At 42.0% G+C, this 24,652-nt stretch overlaps 1 protein-coding gene across 1 annotated transcript in view; it reads right to left on the reverse strand.

Moving 5' to 3' along the window:
* Positions 1–23,504, reverse strand: part of ccdc3b (coiled-coil domain containing 3b) — a 34,018-nt gene extending 10,514 nt beyond the window's left edge. Inside the window, exons 1-2 of the mRNA XM_072280160.1 lie at positions 22,938–23,504; positions 11,618–11,792 (exon numbers count right to left, since the gene is read on the reverse strand). Coding sequence (XP_072136261.1) covers positions 11,618–11,792; positions 22,938–23,293 — 531 coding nt within the window. The 5' untranslated portion in view covers positions 23,294–23,504. The remainder of the gene's footprint in view (positions 1–11,617; positions 11,793–22,937) is intronic.
* Positions 23,505–24,652: the final 1,148 nt, after the last annotated feature.

The raw sequence follows: 24,652 nt of genomic DNA on the forward strand, positions 1-24,652 counted from the left end.
AGGAACGGCAGAGACTGTTACATTTTGCACCAGTGGCATCGCAGGAATTGCCAGTCAGCGTTGAACTCAATGTAGGACTGCCCTAGGGACCTTAGTACAGGACTTTTCTACAGGGTTTACTCCCAAAGTCTTCCCCATGAGTGGGTACAGCCATAAAGCAGTGGAAGTTTGAGATCAGAGTTTTCCTTCTCCTACCACGGATGACACGCCCATCTGCCTGGATCGACTGGTTTTAAGGCGCCTGTAACCCACAATTGACCCTTCTCCTGTTAGTAGAAACAGTTCCAATGGGTTTAGTAGCTCAGCCACACATGAAGGGTAGGAGCTAGACTTGGTTATCAGAGGCTATTTGAGGCGCACACTATTGGGAGCAGTTAACATGTAGTGGGAAGCTACCCTCACTGTTGTGTTCTTTATATTTATATATACCATGGGTTAACAATAAATAATCATATTCTGGAAGAATTAGAACTTTTATTTACAGCAACAAAACCAAACCACGTTTTTACCAAGCCATGTTCCAGATCATTCTAACAGTTCTATGCATGCTCAGAACTCTCTCCAATCATGTTCTTACGCGTGATATCACCACATCTTCCTTTCCTTAAAAAGAAAAACAATTAGCAACATTAACCAGGACAAATGCATAATTTAACATGTCTCTATCAGTCTCTTTGGGGGTTTATGAACATGAGTAGACCTTCTAAGTGGTTCACACAGTTCTTGTGTTTCGTTGTTATTTCCATGTTTTGTCTGGTTTGCATCAGTTAACTGAAACTCTGAAGTTGGCTCTTTCTTGAGGTCTTTGCGATTTCTTCTTAACACTGCTCCTTCTTCTGTTTGGACCATGTATGATCTGGGTTGTACTTCTTCAAGTACTGTAGCTTCCTCAATTCCTTCACTTCCATTTGTAATGAAATTTGAATCTTCTTTTCTTCATCTAATTCATTCATTAACTGTGTAATCTCTTTTTTATGCTGAGACTACATCATTTCAATAAAACTTCTCAATTGCTTCACTTGTGCTTTCACTTCTTCAATTGGATCCTGATTCTTATCACTCTCTGGCTGCAGATCAGTATTGTACTGTACCGGCAAGTTTGACCTCTGTCCTCCTGCAGATGTGAGATTGTGATGGCCCATTGATGCATGTGCATTACTTCCAGAGGGCACAATTGCAACTCCTGGTTTTGGTGGCAATGTTTTGTCAGATGCTGGTAACAAATGGATGGGTCTGGGAACTTTCTTTATGACTTCTAATTGTTCCATTCTGTCTTCTGACTCTGTGTCACTGTCCAGGACTAATACTCTTTTCACCAAATTCAGTCTCTCGCAGGCAGATAGATCCAGTATTGACTGTACATTCTTTGGCACCACCACAAATGAAAGTATGTGCACAATATTTTTGTGTGATACTTTTGCCTCACATGTTCCTTTAACTGGAATGTCTGCACCTGAATATCCAGTCACTTTTATATTTGTGTTATGTAACTTTGGTCTTGGCTTTAATGCATTAAACTCAGATTATACAAGAACATTTACTTGTGCTCCAGTATCAAGTTTAAACAGAGTATTGTTTTGGTTCACTTGCGATGGAATAGTCCAGTCATTCTGACTTCGTTTGTTTTCATAAAGTACATCTATATAAAACTCCTCAAATTCATTTTCAAGCATTGCATTTACTTGTTTTATTTCCTTTCTACTTCTGCAACAGCGTGAAAAATGATTACTCTTACCGCGGTCATTGCACATTTTCCCATACACTGGTCACTGTTTTGGTCACTGCTGCCGCCCACAGCCATCACATATCCTTTTTATCTCAGATGACGTTTTGCTCTCTATCGGTTTTGTTGTCGTTTTATTATTTTTTCTAATAATTTCGCGCTTTTTTACAGCGTGTATGTTGCAGCTCTCAATGTAAAGGTCTTTAGCCTGTGATGTCATGGTTTCCGAAGCTTTGCAAAGCATCAAAGCTTTTTCCAAGTCTAAATCTTGTTCTCTTCACAGTCTTTTTCTCAAACCATTATCCCAAATGCCACAAACAATTCTGTTTTTAATGACAGTCCGTCAGTTCTCCAAACCCGCATGTTTTACTGCAGTATCTCAACTCCATAACATATTGATCAATTGTTTCAGCAGCTCTCTGCGCATGTGTAAAAAATTTATGTCCTTTGTACAAACTTTGTATGTCAAATTACGCTTCGGTATACAAAATGCTTCAAATTTGTCCATTATCGATTCCAATTTTAACTATCTCCATCTTCAAAATTAAAGTGATTATATACCTCAATTGTGTCGTCACCTGTTATGTGGAGGAGAAACGCAGCTCTCGTTTTTTTCAGTTTTTTATCATCCTCGATCAGCGACAAATACAATTCAAAAAGTTGTTTGAATCTTCTCCTGTTCTCAGCTACATTCCCAGTCAGCTGAAGTGTCGGTGGGGGTTGCAAACCTTCCATTTTTGAACCCTTTTTTCTTCGATCATCTTTGCTTCTCCCACGTTAGCGAACGTATTATTCTTCCAGGCCGACTTCTAACACCATGTTGTGTTCTTTATATTCATACGTACCGTGGTTTAACAATAAAGAATCATACTCAGGAAGAATTAGAACTTTTATTTACAGCAACAAAACCAAACCACGTTTTTACCAAGCCATGTTCCAGATCATTCTAACATTTCTGTGCAAGCTCAGAACTCTCTCCAATCACATTCTTACACATGATATCGCCACGCTCACTGCCACTCCCCAGTTATGACCAACTTAAGGAACCATGACATATGTCGGTGATAATCAGCCTGATTCTAACCACTCATATTGTTTCGGGCAACCAGATGCCTGACTTGTGGGAAAAAAAATGATCATTATGCCAGAGTATCCAAAGCACACTACTGGGAAATGCATACACGCAGAAGATGAGGTTAGATGAAACAGAGTGTCTTTACTTTCCCCATATAAACACACTGAATACACCAAACTTCAAAGGTTTGGAAACCTCTATGGGTTAGCAGCCATATGCTGGTGTTTACATAACTATGATCCACAGTCTACTGGCACACAGCATTGGTTAGTCTCTTCCTGCTTGTTGTAATCATTTGTAATTCTCTGCCTCATATATCATCCATTACAGTTAGTAGTTCTATTCTTCCATATCACAAGTGATTCAAATCACCCATTGCTGCTTAATATTCAGATTTAACTCCTCCTTTGAATGATTCAGTACTTTTCTACAAGCCCGCTTCCTACCCGCAACCCACCTCAAACATCCTATACCCCGAACAATAAACACATCATATCGAAAAGATTGATTGTCAAAGTCAAAATGGAGTCTATTGTCATGTGCACAAGTACATGCATGCACAGGTGTAATGAAAAACCTACCTTCTATAGCATCACAGACATGTAACATCACATAATCAGCATTCACAAGATAAGCATAAATCAAACACAACTTTTACAAGATCCTAACAGTACATCTTTGGAATATGGGAAAGAACCGAGCATCCAGGAAAACCCTGTGGTCCGGGAAGATTGTACAATCTCCTTACAGACAATGGCGGAAATCAAACCCTGACTGGTGATTACTGGCGCTGTAAATCAATTGTGCTAACTGTTACTCTGCCGCACCCAGATTGCCTGCGTGAGTCACATAAACATTGTGTTACACTACATAATTTATTGGCCTAAATGTATATATCAATGTATACATCATCTGTGCTGATGTGTGACCAAGTGGTTAAGGCGTTTGTCTAGTGATTTGAAGGTTGCTAGTTCGAGCCTTGGCTGAGGCAGCGTGTGTGTCCTTGAGAAAGGCACTTAACCATACATTTCTCTGTGACCACACCGGTGCCAAGCTGTATGGGTCCTAATGCCCTTCCCTTGGACAACATGCAATGTTGGCATTTATTTCAAGGGGTATGGAATATAAAAAGAAGGAGATAATGCTAAGACTTTATAAGACACTAGTCGGGCCGCACGGAGTATTGTCAACAGTTTTGGACCCCATATCTCGGAAAGGATGTGTTGTCATTGGAGAGAGTTCAGAGGAGGGTCACGAGGATGATTCCAGGAATGAAGGGGTTAACATTTGAGGAGCATTTGGCTCTTCTAAATTCCAGTGAGTAAACTCACTGGAATTTAGAACAATGGGATGCAATCTCGTTGCAACCTACTAGATAAGGTGGATGTGGAGAGGATGTTTCCCATGGAGGGGGTATCCAGAACTTGAGGGCACAGCCTCAGAATTGAGAGGCAACCTTTTGGAACAGAGATAAGGAGGAATTTTTTTTAGCCAGAGAGTAGTAAATCTGTAGAATGCTCTGCCACAGACTACCGTGGAGGCCAAGTCCGTGGGTATTTTTAAGGCAGAAATTGACCATTTCTTGAATGGTCAGGGCATTAAGGGATATGGTGAGAAGACAGGTGTATGGAGTTGAGTGGGATCCGAGATCAGCCATGATGAAATGGGGCAGCAGACTCGATGGGCTGAATGGACTAATTCTGCTCCTATATCTAATGGTCTTCTGGACTGGTAAATTGCAAATGTTTTACTCCACTCTTTAAGAAGTGAAGGAGGCAAAAGACAGGAAATTGTACGCTAGTTAACATGCTTAAAGTTTGGAAAGAAATTGGAGTCCATTATTAAGAATGAGGTTTTGGGGTACTTGAAGACGCATAATAAAATAAGTTAAAGTCAGCATGGTTTCTTTTAGGGGAAATCTTGCTCAGGAATTGTTTAAGGCAGGATAGACAAAGGAGTGTCTTGGATTTTCATAAGGCCTTGGAGAAGGTGTTGCACATGAGGCTGCTAAACTAGGTAAAGGACCATGATATTACAAGAAAGATGCTAACATGGATAGAAGACTGGCTGACTGGCAGGAGTGAAGAGTGGCGGCAGAGGGTGTCTTTTCTGTTTTGCTGCCGAAGACTACTGATGTTCTGCGGGGGTCAATGTGGGACTGTCTCTCTTCACATCATATGTCAAAAATGTTGGCAGAGTTGATGGCTTTGCGGCTAAGCCTGCAAACGATATGAAGATAGGTGGAGGACTGGCAAGTAGTGTTGAGGAAGCTGGGAGTCTGTAGAATACCTCAGACAGAGGGGAATGGGCAAAGGTGTGGCAGATGGAATAAAGTGTAGAGAAGTGTGTAGTCGTGCATTTTAATAGAAGGAATACAGATGTAGACTATTTTCTAAATGAGGAGAAATCCAGAAATTAAAGGTGCACTTTTTTAGATTAGATTCAACTTTATTGCCATTGTGCTGAGTACAGATACAAAGCCAATGAAATGCAGTTGGCATCAGACCAGAAATGCAAAGAATAGTGTTATTTACAAAATAACTGCGAATAAAAAGTAAGTGCTACAGCACACAAATATAAAAGTACAGAGACAGTACAATACGGGTGCAATATTGCTTGGTGCTGTGATGTGAGGTTCAGAAGGGTCACAGCCTCAGGGAAGAAGCTCTTGCTGTGCCTGCTGGTACGGGAGTGGAGTCTCCTGTAGCACCTACCGGATGGGAGGAGAGTAAAAAGTCCATGGTTAGGGTGAGATGCATCCTTGATAATGCTTTTCGCCCTGCCCAGGCAGCGTTTATGGTAAATGTTCTTGGGAACCCTCGTGCAGGATTCCCTAAAGGTTAACCCACAGGCTGAGTTGATGATGAGAAAAGCAAATGCAATGTTAGCATTCATTTTGAGAAGACTAGAATATAAAAGCAAAGATGTAATGCTGAAGCCTATAAGTCATTTGTCAGACTGCACTTGGAGTATTGTGAATAGTTTTGTGCCCGCTATTTAAGAAAGGATGTACTAGCATTGGAGAGGGTCCAGAGGAAGTTCACAAGAACGATCCCGGGAATGAAAGGGTTAACACATGAGGAGTGTTTAATGACTCTGGACCTGTACCCTTTGATGTTTAGAAGAATGAGAAGGAATCTCATTAAAACCTATCGAGTGTTGAAAGGCCGGGATTGAGTGGATGTGGCTGAGTCTGCCCTGCCATTCTATCATGGCTGATTTATTATCCCTCTCAATCCCACTCTCCTGCCTGCTCTCCATCACCCTTGATGCCCTTAATATTCAAGAACACATCCACCTCTGCTTTAAATATACCCAATGACTTGACCACCACAGCCGTCTGTGGAAATAAATTCCACTCATTCATTACCCTCTGGCTAAAGATATTCCCCCTCATCTCTGTTCTAAATGGACGTATTTGAATTCAGAGGCTGTGCCCCTTGGTCCTAGAACAACTCCCTCCCCCCAATGCTATCTCACTATAAAACTGCCATGTACAGTATGTTAGGGACAAAAGTACTCACTGTCTGTTCTCACCCATATACTCTCCGACCCCAGCAACCACGCAGCAAGAGCCATGCAGATAGCAGGCATGGTGGAAAACACTGTCAGTAAGACTTTGCTGTCTGCATCAGTACGGTAAGCCAAGCTAGTCTTCGTGTGGCACAGCCTTACCAAAGAAAGAAACAGCAGGGAGGCTCATAGTCTGATGACCATGAGAGCAAGCTTGGAGAACAGCAAATACACGAGGAGCAGGAGGAAGAATGCTGCTTTCAGAGCAAAGGTCCCTGTTCTGGAGGAAGAAAGTGGCTTTCAGAGGAAATGTCCCTGTTCTGCTTCCACAGAATTGTCTTCCTGGCATGCATCTCAGTGACTGTGAAGATTGACTTTAATCTCTTTTATCCCTTAATAACCTGGAAGAATTTACCAATGAGCATTCAGTAAAATGGATCATAGATGTGAGATGACCAAAGGGCCCTTTACTGAACTATGCAGGTCTAAGATTCAGTGACCCTATGACCAGAAACTTAACTGAACAGGCCACATAAACAATGGTTCTAATTGTGAACCAGAGTATGCTGATTTTACTTTGAGTGACCTGTTTCCTAACAAATCATGTACTTCCCAGCACTTACAAGGCCCATGTCAGGAATGTCTTGGACTATTATTCACTTGGCTGAATAAATTCAGTTTCACCAGCTCTCAAGAAGCCTGACAACATAAGACCATAAGACGTAGGAGCAGAATTATACCATTTGGCCCATCGAGTCTGCTCCACCATTCAATCATGGCTGATCCTTTTCTCTATCTCCTCCTCAACCCCAGTTCCCGGCCTTCTCCCTGTAACCTTTGATGCCATGTCCAATCAGGAACCTGTCAATCTCAGCCTGAAATACACCCACGATCGGCCTCCACAGCTGCCTGTGGCAACAAATTCCACAAATTCACCACCATTTGGCTAAAAAAATTTCTCCACACCTCTGTTTTGAAAGGGTGCCCCTCTATCCTGAGGCTGTGCCCTCTTGTCCTGGACTCTCCCACCATGGGAAACATCCTTTCCACATCTACTCTGTCTAGGCCTTTCAACATTTGAAAGGTTTCAATGAGATCCCCCCTCATCCTTCTGAATTCCAGTGAGTACAGATATAGAGCCATCAAACATTCCTTGTATGATAACCTTTTCATTCCTGGAATCATCTTTGCACCATACAGGTCTAAACATCTGACTTGATTGCCATCCAATCAATCACACAAAGTATCCCCTCTCTCCACCTCCAGTGCACCATGCTAACAGTATGTACAATCTACCAAGTCCCTTCTAGCAATATGGCAAAGCTTCTTCAACAGTGCCTCTGAAGCTTATTACCTCCACCATGTAGATGGTGGGACTATGAGATGCACAGGAATACAACCGTCTACAAATTCTTTTCCCATGTCAGATATTGGTCTGACCTGGAGATTTATCTCCATAATTAATCATTCTGTTATTTTGATGAGTGCAAATCATGGCAAACCCTCCCCAACAACAATGTGGAGTACTTTCACAACACAGACTGCACTGGTTGAAGTGGATGGTTCACCATTATATTCTTAAGAATAACTCAAGCTGGCCAGACAGCATTGACTTTGCCAGTAACACCTACATCTTAGAGAGGAATAATAGATAGACTCCCTTCTTCATTATGTTACCCATGAAATATGAACAAGAAGACAAAATAGCAACGTTTGCTGATTTTCTCAAACGTCATCCATTCGCCACCCTAGAGCCTTCAGCAGAATATAACTATAAAGCAGCTTACCCACCCACCCCCACCTGCTACCCATTCTAACTTGTGTCTCTCTTTCCCGGGATTGGTGAATGGTCTCCAGCTAACAGTTTCTCTTTCCAAGATGCTGCCTCACCTGCTGAGTGCTTCTAGCATTTTCTGTTTCTATTTAGTTCCTGCCTGCTTTTGAGGCCTTTGAGGCCTTTGATGCCTGAATTGACATCTAGCTGGAAACTGAATGAGTAAGCATCAGGAGAGAAGTTAAATGTTTATTTTGAATTTTGCCCCTTTGCCCTGCCATCTGCTTTAGGTGATTACACAGGACAATAGGCAAACAATGATTGGATCCCTACGAACTTCAAATTCTCCCATTCCAGATGTACAGCCTTGCCTATGTACACTCTAGCCCCCATAACAGTGTAAGCTCACATAAGAAAAATATAATATCCCACTTCTCTGACACTCTTCCAAAATTAAATTAAACACGCCAAATAATATTACAGCGAGAGAAGCTGAAAATAGAGATCACTGGAATGGAATCAGACAGCTGGAATTTAAAATAGATTCTTCTCAAACCAAAAACAGAACTGTTGCTCTTTCCCAAAACAAGAAATACATGTTATAATTAAAAACGAGGCTTTGTAAATTTGGTTTTGAGGTTGTGCTTTGTGGATGCATAATACCAGAATTCTTGAGGCCAGACCACTGGTTTATTTAAATTCCTCAGCACTGTGAAATGATTTCAGATAGTACAGTTCTTGTCAAGCACTTTTTTGTTTTGGGTGATTTCAACATTTAAGAGAATTTTGGCTAAGTTCATAGATGGGAAGGTAATAGAGAACTACGGTCCCAGTGTGGGTTAATGAGACTTGGCAGAATAATAGTTTGCTACAGACTAGATGGGCCAAATGGCCTGTTTTGTGCCGTGGTGCTCTATGATCCCAAGCTGTTTTACTCAGCATTGGACTATAGGTTGGAGAAAAGGATGATTATCGTCTTTCTCCTCGTCTGCTTTTTCAATCCTTTTTCAGGAAGGTTTTCTGAGGTTGCTTGAGTCATTAGGGTTCCTTCAGTGAAATAGGATTAAGCACAGACCGGATTCTAGAAAAGTGTTGAGGTTGATCTGAAGTCAGCAAAGTAATAGAATAAAAAGCTCTTTGAGATCTTAAAGAGTAAGCCATCATCACAGTGGTACTCTTGACAATACCAGGATCTGAATGTCAAATTGCAAGGATGTAAGTCATGTATCATAACGGCATAAGTATGTTTCCTGTGCACTTTCTCATATCTATTAAGCTCCCACAACCCCCTTAATCTAAGTTCACCCCAATTTTAGTACAACTGCCTTGCTGCTTGATGTACCATGTGACTGATTTGTGAAGATAAAAATATTATTAATGACCAAACAGCCAGCGCCCATATATTTGATTCTTGTTTTCTAAGTTTCACAAAACTTACATAAGATGAGAAGGACTTAGTTAATTCTTCTTTAGGTCTCCTATTCCCAGCATGTAAATTATAGAAGTATTTTTATCACCAACCCACGTAGTGTCGTGCATTCATAAAAAAAATCAGGAATAGGAATAATTTGAGTAATTCAACTTTATTCTCCTTGCAGGATAGTTTTGTCCTGCCACTCTAAATGCTTAAGCTTTCTGTTAGTTATTTATTCCCCATTAATAGTTGTTACTACCTTTGAACTTCCTAGTCATCAAACAGACACAATGAACTGAAGAGCCCGCTCCCCTTCTCCGTGGTATGTAGGCAACTGGACACAAGCAAATCTACTAGGTTGATCTAATCATGTGTTGGACATGCAATTCTTTAACTGAGATCCAACACAAGGGGGCAAGACATTATGGGCCAAGAATGTTGAAAATCTGAATTGAGGCAGAAGGCAGAGAGCCACGGTCAAAGTTCAAGGTAAATTTATTATCTAAGTACATATATGTCACCAGATACAACTCTGAGATTCATTTTCTTGTGGGCTTACACAGTAGACCCAAGGAACACAACAGAATCAAAGAAAGGCCACAGCCAATAAGACAGATAAATAATTAATGTGCAAGACAACAAACTGTGCAAATATAAAAAGAAAGGAAAAATGAATAATAACAATAATAAATGAACAATAAATGTCAAGAACTTGAGATGAAGAGCCCTTGAAAGTGGGTCATAGGTGGTGTGAACAGTTCAGTGATGGGGCGAGTGAAGTTGAGTGAAGTTATGCCCTTCTGTTTCAAGAACCTGGCAGTTGAGGGGTAATAACTGTCCCTGAACCTGGTGATGTGGTTCCTGAGGCTTCTGTACCCTCTTCCTGACGGCAGCAGTGAGAACATAGAACATAGAATAGTACAGCACATTACAGGCCCTTCGGCCCACAATGTTGTGCCGACCTTCAAACCCTGCCTCCCATATAACCCCCACCTTAAATTTCTCCATGTACCTGTCTAGTAGTCTCTTAAACTTCACTAGTGCATCTGCCTCCACCATTGACTCAGGCAGTGCATTCCACGCACCAACCACTCTCTGAGTAAAAAACCGTCCTCTAATATCCCCCTTGAACTTCCCACCCCTTACCTTAAAGCCATGTCCTCTTGTATTGAGCAGTGGTGCCCTGGGGAAGGGGTGCTGGCTGTCCACTCTATCTATTCCTCTTAATATCTTGTACACCTCAATCATGTCTCCTCTCATCCTCCTTCTCTCCAAAGGGTAAAGCCCTAGCTCCCTTAATCTCTGATCATAATCCATACTCTCTGTGGTAAACCATGTATATATGTTGTGACTGGGTTAACTGTCTGGACACGCCCCTCTGCTGACTGCCCCTGTGGCTCCTCCCACAGATTCCTGTGTAAAGGTGGTTTCGTCTTGCCCCTCCCCCTCAGTCCGGGGGCAGACACTCAGCATGGAGGTTGTATTGTACAGTGAATAAAAGCCTTTCAGTATTTTACTCAACTTCAGTCTTTTGGAGTTATTGAAGGTGCTTCACTCTCCAAATCAGGCAGCATCCTGGTAAATCTCCTCTGTACCCTTTCCAATGCTTCCACATCCTTCTTATAGTGAGGTGACCAGGACTGGACACAGTACTCCAAGTGTGGCCTAACCAGAGTTTTACAGAGCTGCATCAGAGAGCATCTCCTGGGTGGTTGGGTCCGAGATGATGGATGGTGCTTTTCTGTGACAGCACTCTGTGTAGTAGTGGTAGGCAGGGCTTTACCTGTGATGTCTTTCTTTAGTTCCCCAATTAATAACTAAAATGGGTTTTGATTTACGTTTGAAAGGCAACTAAAGGAACTGTAAGAACTTATGGCATATACAGAAGACAAGATGAGATTGCTTGCTTGTCAAAGTGGCCTGAAACTGGCAGCACACTCCCAGTGTGCATATATTGGGCAATCTTTTATCGGATGTGTAGGTGTCCAACTGAGCAATACAAACCAACATAGAAGATTATGCATTTTGTACATCATATTATACAAGTACAGTAATATTCAATGATAAGGCTTTTCTGGACTTCTAATGTATTAAATAAACTAAACAAGGAAGTCCTACCCGATTGTCCTCTTGCAGATCCCATTCAGCTGAGTATATATGATGATGGGCACCACTGGTACAGTTGGAGAACTGGAAGAGACTGGCAAACATTTGGTTGTTCTCAGCAGTGTCAGGGAAAATCGGATCCTGGAAATTGATTCCATGTGGCACAATGTTGTAACTTTCATCCAGCCTAAAAGCAAGTGGAAATTTCAGAATCTTATTCAAGGCAGATCACCATATCCCCTGCTTTAGTGTACATCTAAGCCATGTTCTGTTCCAGAATACGACAGTCTGTTGTCATAAACTGACAGGTCTAAATTTAATGGAACTAAACTGTAAGCACAGGCAGCTTACTGCTGATCAGATCTTTTAGCCCAACAAAGTGATGCCAACTACTGCTGTTTTATTTGTAAAGGATATCATGGTATGCATCAGAGAATGTTTGTACCTGCTCCTGGATAGCAGTGATTTGCATTTGTGGTACATCGTACTGCTGCCATAAAACAAGTAACTTCATGGCAGATGTTAGTGATAATCAGTGATTGTGATTCCTTCATCTTCAGAGCTAAAAATCCACCCTTTCCTCCAAATCTGCATAATACTTGCCATCTTCACAACAATGGAGACTAGTCTTCAAAAGTAATTTATTAATTTGTCTGAATGAAATATCTAGAGCACATTAAATATTTCTAGGGCTTGGTGAAGTAAATTCAGGGATGTCTAGGGTTCATAGCCTCAAAATAAGTGTTGGCAATTCAGAACTGAGATGATAGGAGAAGAAGTTTCTTCACCAGCATACTGAGTCTTTGGAATTCTCTGCTAAAGAGAGCTGAGGAGACAATGTCACTGAGTTATATCTCAGAAGTATATTAATAAAATGGCAGCGTAGTAGTTAGTGTGACACTATTACACATCAGGGCGTTGGGGTTTAGATTTCCATCTTGATGGCCCCCATGACCAGTTTGTATGTTCTCCCCATAAACCACGATGGTTTTCTCCCGGTGCCCTGGTTTCCTCCCACATTCCAAAGATGTACCAGTTAGTAGGTTAATTGGTCGTGGTGATTTATCCCGTGATTACACTAGGGCTAAATCGGGGCTGCTGGGCAGTGCAGCTTGAAGAGTCGGAAAGGCCTGTTCTGCACTGCATCTCTAAAGGAAAAATAATTGAATGCCTGGAGGATAAGGGAGTCAAGAGAAATGGACTTGTTGCAGGAATGTGTGAAACAATCCCAACAAATGCGAGAGCAAATTCTGGGGCTGAATGATTCATTCCTGCTTCTACTCCTTACGGTCATTTGGAACACGTTTTCGAAAGTTAAGAGAATATTCTGAAAGCATTACATATGATTGGAAAGGGAATTCTTCAATTTAAATTTGTATGTTAGTGTTTACCTCATCAAGCCCTGCAGGTATTTTATGTGCTTTAAATACTTCATTCTGATGAACAAATAAATTACTTTTGAAGACTAATCTCTGTTGTTGTGAAAACAGCAATCATAAAGCAGGTTAACAGAAAGGCTGGATTATTAGCTCCGGGGATAAAGGGATCAGGATCTTTCCCCATAAACGTATGGGTTTCCTTCCACATCCAAAGGATATGCCGGGGAAAATAAATAACCCTTTAATGTAACTGAATAGCAAAGAGAATCCTAGGGGAGTTAATGAAGATGTAAAAGAGAATAAAGTGCAGGGGTGCAGTGAAATGGAATTGATGCGACTCCTGTTCTGTGAGCTTGCATGGACAAGATGGACTGAATGGTCTCTTTCACTCTCATAATAAGTAAGAAAGCAAGTATGTGCACCGACACAGATATAAGTTAATGCCCTAGCGTTGCAGACCCATGATGTAAATTCACCAGATCTGTACGTGGTTAGAGAATTTTATGTGTTCAGTTTCTTATTTGATGCTAACTTATGATCTGACAAAACAGACCAGTATAGTCACAGCTTAAGTAATCAAACCTCAAACCAAATATTTGGGGAATATAAATTCTAAATGAAAAACTAGTAATAGTGAAACTGGTAGTTTATTCTAAAATTATATCTGATGCCCTTTAGAGAGAAGAGAAATCTTCTGTTTTGTTTTTTTATTTATTGAGATACAGCATGGAATAGGCCCTTCCGGTTCTTTGAATCACGCCGTCCAGCGACCCACCATTTATCCCCAGCCTAATCATGGGACAATTTACAAAGATCAAATAACCTCCCAACTGGTACATATTTAGATTATGGGAGGTGACCAGAGTGCCCAGAGAGAAGAAGAACATGCATTCCACGGGGAGGTCGTACAGATGACATTGGAATTGAACTCTGAACTCTGTGCCCCGAGCTGCAGTAGTGTCACTCTAACCGCTGTAATGATTGGCACCTAATTCAAACTGGACTTTGAGTTTCCCAGTTGCCCTAAACCCAGCCCAAGTTAGAACACCACCAATCCATGGAGGTATTTTAAAACAAAATGAAGTACAATTATTAAGTTGATTAATGTATCTTATGTGTTATCTAGCAGTTTGGCTGTGTGATTTACAGCATAGTTATAGCAGAAGTTACTAGATGGTCTCGCTACATGATTTATGGCATTAAACCTCTTTCCCCAGTGGTCAGATCATATAAATGATGATATACACAAAGCAACGTTTTCAGCCTATGGAAATAATTATTTCATTTTAAGATAACAACAATGTGCAGTTTCAGATGTAAAATTACCATGACTACCATGGCATTGATATATTAGAAATGCATTGCATTTAACTTGATAATTTTTTTTATATAAATGCAAGTAATTGTATTGTTTACCTATTGTTAATAAGGTTCTGTATGTAAGTGTATTGGAGTTAATGGCAATCAAGGTGACATTAATTAATTCTGACTAGTTCATGAAAAGGTTCCTGACTGATCTATTTGTAATTATATCTGATGTAGAATACAGTGATATGTTGGTATTTACAATCTTTCTGTGAAATTCATTGCCATGGGCAGCTGCAGAGGCCAAGACTTTATGTATATTTAAGGCAGATTGGTCAGAGCATGAAGGGATATGGGGAGAAGACAGGAGGCTGGGACTGAGAGGATAATTGGATCAGCCATGATGAAATAATGGAGCAGAATCAATGGGCCAAATGGCCTAATCCTGCTCCTATAACTCATGCTCTTACGGTCAGTGGCCTTAGTAATTCAGTTGCAAAAGATGATGGAAAATAAACAGGTCTAATGAATGAAGGTCGTTTGCTGGTTACAGATAACTCTGGTCCAAAGTAGACTTCAAGGCTACTTCTGAGTTCTCATTTTTGAAATTATTGCAAGGCTTTCCTAGATTGGGAACAACCTACACAAGACCTGGAGGGACTCAGCATCTATAAAAATGACTAAACATTGATATTTCAGAACAAGACCCTCCATCGGGAATGGAAAGGACGGGGAAGATGCCAGAATAAGAAGGAGGAGGACACGTTGGAATGTGATGGGTGAAGCCAGGTGGGTGGAAGAGGGGAGATGAAGGAAGAAACTGGGAGGTGATGGGTAGAAAAGTGAAATGGCTGGCAAAAAAGGAATTTGATAGGAGAGGAGAGTGAATCATGTGAGAAAGGGAAGGAGAAGGGGCACCAGGGAGAGGTGATAGGCCGTTAAGGAGAACCCGTCAGAGGACAGAGAGGGGAATTGAAGAGCAGGGAGGGGTAAAATTACTGGAAGTTGGGGGAATCACTGTTTATGCCATCAGGTTCAAGGCTCGCTAGATGAAATATGAATGGTTGCTCCTTCAGCCTGAGGGGTGCCTCATCGTAGTCATTAGGTTTCTTAAGCTGGTGTATTTGTAGAAATGAGTTGTACTTTCTGAATGGGTTACAACACCTATACCAACTCTGGAAAACTGACTTTAAAGTGGAAGAGTGCAGCTTATATGACAGTTCTCAATTCCATGCACACTGAACCAAACCTTGTGACAGATATGACACTTCACAAACAGGAGAAAGTCTGCAGATGCTGGAAATCCAAGCAACACACACAAAATGCTGGAGGAACTCAGCAGGCCAGGCAAAAGTAAACAGTTGACTACTCAGGCTTGAAGAAGGGTCTCAGGCCGAAACGCCAAGCGTTACTCCTTTCTGTAGATGCTGTCTGGCCTGCTGAGTTCCTCCCAGCATTTTGTGTGTGTTGACAGATACGAGGCATATAGATGAGGGTAGTGCAGTGGATGTGATCTATATGGATTTTAGTAATGCATTTGACAAGGTTCCACATGGTAGGCTTATTCAGAAAGTTAGAAGGCATGGGATCCAGGGAAGTTTGGCCAGGTGGATTCAGAATTGGCTTGCCTGCAGAAGGCAGAGGGTCGTGGTGGAGGGAGTACATTCAGATTGGAGGATTGTGACAGGTCCCACAAGGATCTGTTCTGGGACCTCTACTTTTCGTGATTTTTATTAACGAACTGGATGTGGGGGTAGAAGGGTAGGTTGGCAAGTTTGCAGAGGACACTAAGGTTGATGGTGTTGTAGATAGTGTAGAGGATTGTCAAAGATTGCAGAGAGACATTGATAGGTTGCAGAAGTGGGCTGAGAAGTGGCAGATGGAGTTCAACCCGGAGAAGTGTGAAGTGGTACACTTTGGAAGGACAAACTCCAAGGCAGAGTACAAAGTAAATGGCAGGATACTTGGTAGTGTGGAGGAGCAGAGGGATCTGGGGGTATATGTCCACAGATCTCTGAAAGTTGCCTCACAGGTGGATAGGGTAGTTAAGAAAGCTTATGGGGTGTTAGCTTTCATAAGTCAAGGGATGGAGTTTAAGAGTCGCGATGTGATGATGCAGCTCTATAAAATTCTGGTTACGCCACACTTGGAGTACTGTGTCCAGTTCTGGTCACCTCACTATAGGAAGGATGTGGAAGCATTGGAAAGGGTACAAAGGAGCTTTACCAGGATGCTGCCTGGTTTAGAAAGTATGCATTATGATCAGAGATTAAGGGAGCTAGGGCTTTACTCTTTGGAGAGAAGGAGGATGAGAGGAGCCATGATAGAGGTGTACAAGATAATAAGAGGAATAGATAGAGTGGATAGCCAGCGCCTCTTCCCCAGGGCACCACTGCTCAATACAAGAGGACACGGCTTTAAGGTAAGGGGTGGGAAGTTCAAGGGGGATATTAGAGGAAGGTTTTTTTACTCAGAGAGTGGTTGGTGCGTGGAATGCACTGCCTGAGTCAGTGGTGGAGGCAGATACACTAGTGAAGTTTAAGAGACTAGTAGGCAGGTATATGGAGGAATTTAAGGTGGGGGGGTTATATGGGAGGCAGGGTTTGAGGGTCGGCACAACATTGTGGGCTGAAGGGCCCGTACTGTGCTGTACTATTCTATGTTCTATGTTCTATTACACTTCGTTTACTTTGAGAATTTTATCCTGAATTTTCTTTCAAGTTTTGTGCTAGAAATCTTTGGTGGTATGCTGACAAAGGTCAAAGTTAAAAGTAAATTTATTATCAACATACATATACAACCCCGAGATTCATTTTCTTGTCTTGCAGGCATACTTAATAAATCCAATAACCATGATAGAATCAATGAAAGTCTGTACCAACAGGGTGGACAACCAGAATGCAAAGTATAACAAACTGTATGAATATAAAAAGAAAGAAAATAATAAGTAAATAAGCAATAAATACCGAGAACATGAGACGAAGAGTCCGCAGATTATGGGAACAGTTCAGTGATGGGGCTCCACTATAACTCAGTCTGTGTTTTTACATTAAATATAAACTAAAGTAATATAACTATTTTGATATTTGTGTGTACCTGTAAAGGAAGATGTGTGTTAATTATGTCTGTTATTGAAATCCTTTGATAAATATGCTCATGTTTACTTTTCCTTTATTACATGCCAAATCATCTTGGTATGAGCATTAATTTCCAAATAATCTTGTTTGCTTTATTAGACCTTGCAAATGTACTTCAAAGTCTGTCATCAGTTATTACGACTGCTAATAACTGCTAAATAACTGCTAAAGCAATTAATATGAACTGAAATGCAGGGAATTTAATGCAAAATCCATTTGACCTATATTAGCAAACGCCAGAACATTGCTAGTGGCTCAAGAAAATATCCTGAAAGCAATCACCTTCACTTATTTTGTCAATGATCTTCCTTCCTTTATGTGATCCAAAGCAAAGACGTTCCCAGATGATTTCAGTGCTGCGTTTCTTTTTCAATTCCTCACATAACAATGTCATTCAGAGCATTATCAGAACTGAAATCTGCTCCTCTCCCTACTCTCTATCAATGTTCTGGAATATCACTATTTACATAAGTTTAAAAAGACTAGTTACAAAAATACTATTCCAATGAAGATTTTCCTCAATGTGATTTGAACGTGCTGTTGGGTGGCAATGACAGGCAGACTCAAGTTTTAGTCTTGGCCTGGTCTGCTTCTTATGAACCCTCCTTTTTTTCATAAGTCTGATGGACATGGTGAAGCAGATCAGGCAGTTTTGAAGTCTTATCCTCCTTGTCTAGACAAGTGTCATGTCCAGATAAGAGTTTATGTATTACAAGCAACACACATCAAAGTTGCTGGTGAACGCAGCAGGCCAGGCAGCATCTGTAGGAAGAGGTGCAGTTGATGTTTCAGACCGAGACCCTTCGTCAGGACTAACTGAAGGAAGAGTGAGTAAGGGATTTGAAAGTGGGAGGGGGAGGGGCAGATCCAAAATGATAGGAGAAGACAGGAGGGAGAGGGATGGAGCCAAGAGCTGGACAGGTGATAGGCAAAAGGGATACGAGAGGATCATGGGACAGGAGGTGATATACTGCGTCCGGTGCTCCCGATGTGGCCTTTTATATATTGGCGAGACCCGACACAGACTGGGAGACTGCTTTGCTGAACATCTACGCTCTGTCCGCCAGAGAAAGCAGGATCTCCCAGTGGCCACACATTTTAATTCCACATCCCATTCTCATTCTGGCATGTCTATCCACGGCCTCCTCTACTGTAAAGATGAAGCCACACTCAGGTTGGAGGAACAACACCTTATATTCCATCTGGGTAGCCTCCAACCTGATGGCATGAACATTGACTTCTCTAACTTCCGCTAATGCCCCACCTCCCCCTCGTACCCCATCTGTTACTTATTTTTATACACATTCTTTCTCTCACTCTCCTTTTTCTCCCACTGTCCCTCTGACTATACCCCTTGCCCATCCTCTGGGTTGCCCCCCCCCCCGTCTTTCTTCCCGGACCTCCTGTCCCATGATCCTCTTGTATCCCTTTTGCCTATCACCTGTCCAGCTCTTGGCTCCATCCCTCCCCCTCCTGTCTTCTCCTATCATTTTGGATCTCCCCCTCCCCCTCCAACTTTCAAATCCCTTACTCACTCTTCCTTCAGTTAGTCCTGACGAAGGGTCTCGGCCTGAAACGTCGACTGCACCTCTTCCTACAGATGCTGCCTGGCCTGCTGCGTTCACCAGCAACTTTGATGTGTGTTGCTTGAATTTCCAGCATCTGCAGAATTCCTGTTGTTTATGTATTACATCCTGTTTTCAAACATCTTCAACACCATTGCCTATAGTCAATTAAATCCAGAACAAAATAGCTTAATTGGGTTCTCACCCACCACTCTAAACATTCACTCTCTCTACTATTATAGCAGTGCAAACACGAGGAAATCTGCAGATGCTGGAAATTCAAGCAACACACACAAAATGCTGGTGGAACGCAGCAGGCCAGACAGCATTCATAGGAAGAAGCACAGTTGATGTTCCAGGCCGACACCCTTCGTCAGTTGCTATAATAGTAACAGTGTGTGTTACTATTATAGCAACTTGTTTTCTGCATGGACCATCTACAAGATGCAGTCCATCAACTTACTAATTCTGTTTTGACACATCCGATCAAACATCTCTACCATCTAGAGCCACATGGGAATCCCTATGTAGCTCCACAAATAAAATGCAACACCATCCTAACCTCAGAATATATTAGTGTTAATTTTGAGTGAAAATTCTGGAATTCTCACCTAAAAACTATCGTTGAAGTCTGTTCATTTTCACTTAAGATTCTGTAATTATAGTTGTCCTTGAATAATATCAAAGCTTTTCTGTTCACAGACCAAGAATGAGTTTAATTTTTAGTGACAGTCTTCAAAGCTACTTTAAACATTCTTCCTAATGGTTAAAATTAAATTTAAAAAATCCAAACAAAAAGTCTTGTTAACAGTTTTCTAGCTGTCCCCTGTGTTCTGGAGACAATTCATTCACCAATGGAATGCACCATCTCATGTCATTATTTTCCCAAAAAAATATTTGAATGCTTTTAATAGCTTCATTTGACCTTTTAGTAATCATTACATTTTGGAATATTTTTGATTGAAACATAGTCCCACTTTTCCTTACCTACCACACCATGAGCCTCCGCATCCACCACATCATCTTCCGCAACTTTCGCCATCTCTAAAAGGATTCTACCAATAAATTTATCTTTACCTCCCCCCCACTCGGCTTTCCACAAGGACGTTTCCTCCATGATTCCCCTGTTCATTTGTCCCTCCCAGCACTTACCCTTGCAAATTGCCTAAGTGCTACACCTGCCCAGTCACCTCCTCCTTCCCCTCCATTCAGGGCCCCAAACAGTCCTTACAGTGAGGCAGCACATCACTTGCAAATCTGCTGGAGCTGTCTATTGGGTCCAGTGCTCCCAATGCAGCCTCCTCTACATTGGTGATGCCTATCATAAATTTGGGGACTGCGTTTTCGAACACTTTCGTTCCATCCACCAAAAGTAAAACCTCCTGGTGCCCAAATCTTTCAATTCCATTCCCATTCCAACTCGGACCTGTTGGTCCATGGTCTCCTCTTGTGCCAAGACGAGACCAGCATCAGGATGGAGGAGCAACACCTCATGTTCTGTCTGGGTAGCCTCCAACCTACCCCCCCCCCAACTCTTCTATTCCACCTTTTACCTGTTCTCACCGGTCTATCACTTCCCCCTGGGTCCCCTCCTCCTTCCCTTTCTCCTATGGTCTACTCTCCTCTCCTATCACATTTCTTCTTCTCCAGCACTTTACCTTTGCCACCCACATGGCTTCACTTACCACCTTCTAGGTAACCTCCTTCCCCTTTTTTCATTCTGATATCTTCCCCCTTCTTTTTCAGTCCTGAGGAAGACTCTTGGCCCAAAACGTTGACTGTGTATTAATTTCCATAGATGCTGCCTGACTTTCTGAGTTTCTCCAGCATTTTGTATGTGTTGTTTGATTTTCAAACATCTGCAGACTTTCTCATGTTTATAATCCCAATTTTGTTGCCAATCATATTCTGTCACACCCACAGTGATTTCAATAGAAATTCTGATGAAAGGTCATTGACCTAAAATGGTAGCTCAGTTTCTCTTGCTACAGATCTCTCCTGACCTAACAGATACTTTCCAGCATCTGAGGCTTTTCATTCTGATTCCATACATCTTTATCAGATGGCAGAAAACATCTGTATCTGCATCCTTGAACCACTACCATTTTAATTTGGTGGGCATAAATATGGACTCAAAAGTCTCCATGAGGTAGAAGCACCTCCAACCCCTGAAATGAAGACAGATTGCAACCTCACCATCATATCTGATGGACAGGGATAGCTGTTTTCCATTAACAAAAAATGTTTATCTCATTGTGAAACATCTGCATCAAATAGAGGTATCTGTGGATTGGAACATCTGCAATGAATTAGAGAAATCAGCAAAAGATGAAAATGGTGCATCTCTATCAGTTTGAAGTGTATATCTGTGCCAAGGCAGAAGCATCGGCAGTAGATAAGATGACCTCTGCTGGACAAATGTAATATTTTGATCAGATGGATGCACATGTCTTCATCTGGACAAATACAACTGCAACAGAAACATAGAACCACAGGTACCATAAAGAATGGGACATTTCTATCTGACAGACATCCACTTCTTCTAAATCTGGACAGAATCATCTGCATTTAAGTGAATATCATATTTCAACTCTTTGGAAACATAAAGTTATAGAAATATTTGCATCAGATAAAAACATCAACATAAGATTCCTTCTTCTCCAGCCCTTTACCTTTCCCACCTAAAACCTTCCAGTTAGTCCTTCTTCACCTCTAATCACCTTTTTATTTGAGTGTCTTCCTCCTTCCTTTAGAATCCTGATGAAGGGTCTCAGCCCAAAACGTCAACTATTTATTCATTTCCATAGAAGCTGCCTGACCTGCTGAGTTCCTACAGCTTTCTATGTGTGTTGTTCTGGATTTTCAGCATCTGCAGAATCTCGTGTGTTTATCAACGTAAGACAGCAGGGTGATGAGGCTGACACCTAGACGTGCTTCTGGAATGAAGCAGCTACTTCAGATTGAAACATCAGCTCCAGAATTAATATTTTGTTCAGATGGTCACATATGTTTGTATTTGAACAGGAATGTGGCAATTCAGCAGACAATGTCTGAATAAAGATTAAAAATTCTCCATCAGAGACAGTGGAATAACTCAATTAGATAGAGAAAAACATTTGCTTTTAGACAAAAAAAAAACCCTGTTTTTCATATCCGTTCCAGTCTGGCATTGTGAGGTTTTTACCGGCATCAGACAGGCGTCTCCTCCTGTCCTTTCCTAACTGGCATCCAGGGAGATATCATTGCTAACAAATGGACAAACACAACTTCTTGGCTGTATGATATTTAGAAGAGCTGAAAAGAGACTCCTCCATGGGGCAGAAATCAAATCTACCCTCATCAGAAGACCAAATAAATGCATACTTCCACCTCGGTCCCTGAACCAGCCCATGTGCAAACTCAATTATTTACCAAGCGATAGTTCAGTTAGCAGAATAGTACGGTACTGTATAAATAAGCATTTCCACCTATAGTGGATGACTGAATCCTTTTCCCTGGTATATCTTGCGCAGCAAACTCCTCAGTTACATTTCCCTCAAGGCCCCAAGTCTAAACTCGTGGTAATTGAGTGTGTGGAGACAGAGGTTTAAATAGCTTCTTGGGGAATCCCTGAAGTTGCTGACACTTCACCCATGGGAAATGGATCAGAGAGCCAAGCTCAACGAAGTACGAGTGTACACGTCCAATCAAACTAAATGATTCTCAACATCTGTGGGAACCGTGATCGTTGTTAACTGATTTCATGCCACATTGTATCCGGGATTGCAAATCTAATAGTGGGGATTGCGTCTCAGAACTATGGGTAAAACAAACCCCAATTTTGAGGCGTTGATTTACCAGAGTAAAGCAATCCAACACCCCCCCCCCCCCCCCCCGCCATCCCATATGACCATAGACGCACACTGCCTCTCACTGACCCCGGTCTCTACCCAGGAGATTGTCCTACCTCACGAAGAAGTAGTAGGTGTTGTTCTCCACGACGGTATAAGAGTGACAGGGGAAGTAACCGAGCCCAGTCAAGTTAAACCTGGCTCCGGCTGGCATCTCCAGCATACTGCCCCAGGCCTGGTCACAAAGTAGCTCCACTTCTGCAGAATAGAAGAGGTCTGTGTCATACTGCCACGGCAGGTAGTTATGCACGCTGTACGTGTCCTTGTAGATAGCCAACACCTTTGCGTAGAGGATAATTTCGGCCAGTTCAGCCCGGCACGGCTCACTTTGTGGTCTCCAGTCGTGGGGCAGCTGACAGCCCCAACTTTCTCTCAGGACGGTCAGTACCACAAGGATATGGAGCCACCTCATTCTGACTCCGTCCGATCCCGTAGAGAAGAGGGTCAGAAATCCTTCTCCACACCGTGCAGCGTTGCTTGGCGAAATTAGGGCTGCTTTGATCTCTCACCAATTTGCGCTAACTTTCTCTGCTTCTTTCCTCCCTGCCCTCTGACCACTGCGCATCCTTTGAAGGTGCGTTACAGAATGCAAATAACAGCCTATCTAACGAGATCCATGTGGTTTGCTGTATGTGTGTGTTGTGGCTAATCTATCGCTGGGCACTGAATACAAATCCCTGAAAAAAAAACTTACAGAAGCAAGATCAGTTTTCAAGGGGGTTGGAGTCGCCAGCACTTTCTTAAAGCGGCAGTAACCACTGTGGCACAGATCCAAACCGATCCAAACCTGTTCATAAGGAACATATCCCACTCTTGTTATTACGGGCTGTCTGGAGTTCCAGCAAGTTTCATTTTTGCTTAAACCTTATTTCTGAATGTTATTGCAGTAATCTAGCTCCTCCAAGAATGCGCCAAATAAACCTTCCACTTCTGCGGTTTAAAAACATAAAGCAGGGGAAAATCCTCTGTTTTTGGAAAAGCCTCCAGCTTCAGAGTGGGAAGTACAGATAAAGCAGCATTTTTGTGCTTCCAAAATGATTTATTCGGGGTTTTTTTTCTGGCTAATTTGGCAATTGGGGATGTGAACATTCAAGTCATCTGGGGCTTTTTATGTTGGTTTTCATGTTTGAGTCTCGTCTCCCGCGTGGATTTCAGGCTTAAGTTCGTAAACTCTTTAACAGGCACGACTGGGAAAGCGAGGACAATCCCAAAGCGAAAATTGTTTTCAGCTTGAATTTTCTTTACCTGCGTGTTTCCCAAAGGCATCTGCCGTGTTATTTCCTCTTAAAAGTGGTCCTCCCTCAAAGAAAGTTATCTGTGAACTCCGCAGTACAAGAAGGCATACAGGACTGCGGGAAAGTGAGGGAACCAGTGAGCTGGTCGTTTAGAGTCAAACCGCGCGAAAACGAGCTCAGCCCAACTTGTCCATGCCTATCAAGTTCAATTCCATTCTTCCCTTCCCATGAATCTGCCCCAATGCCCTAATTGTAACTGTTTCCCTCACCACCACCTCCACTGGTCGTTGATTCCACAGACTGGGTGTGTGTAGAAGTTTCCCTCGGGTCCTCCCCCGCCCCCCCAAGCTTACTTTAAACCTATACGCTCAAGATGTCTCTCCCCTACCTACGGGAAAGATCATGATTTTGCTTTTAAAAGGTTATCCCTCAGCATTCTACATTCCAAGGGTACTGTAAAGGAGGTCTTTCAAATTCCCAGGGGATTAAGTCGTGAGTAAATTCATTTTTGATCCATGAACAGATCAGTTATTACA

The sequence above is a fragment of the Mobula birostris genome, chromosome 16 (genome assembly GCF_030028105.1).
Source record: "Mobula birostris isolate sMobBir1 chromosome 16, sMobBir1.hap1, whole genome shotgun sequence".
Lineage (NCBI taxonomy): Eukaryota > Metazoa > Chordata > Chondrichthyes > Myliobatiformes > Myliobatidae > Mobula > Mobula birostris.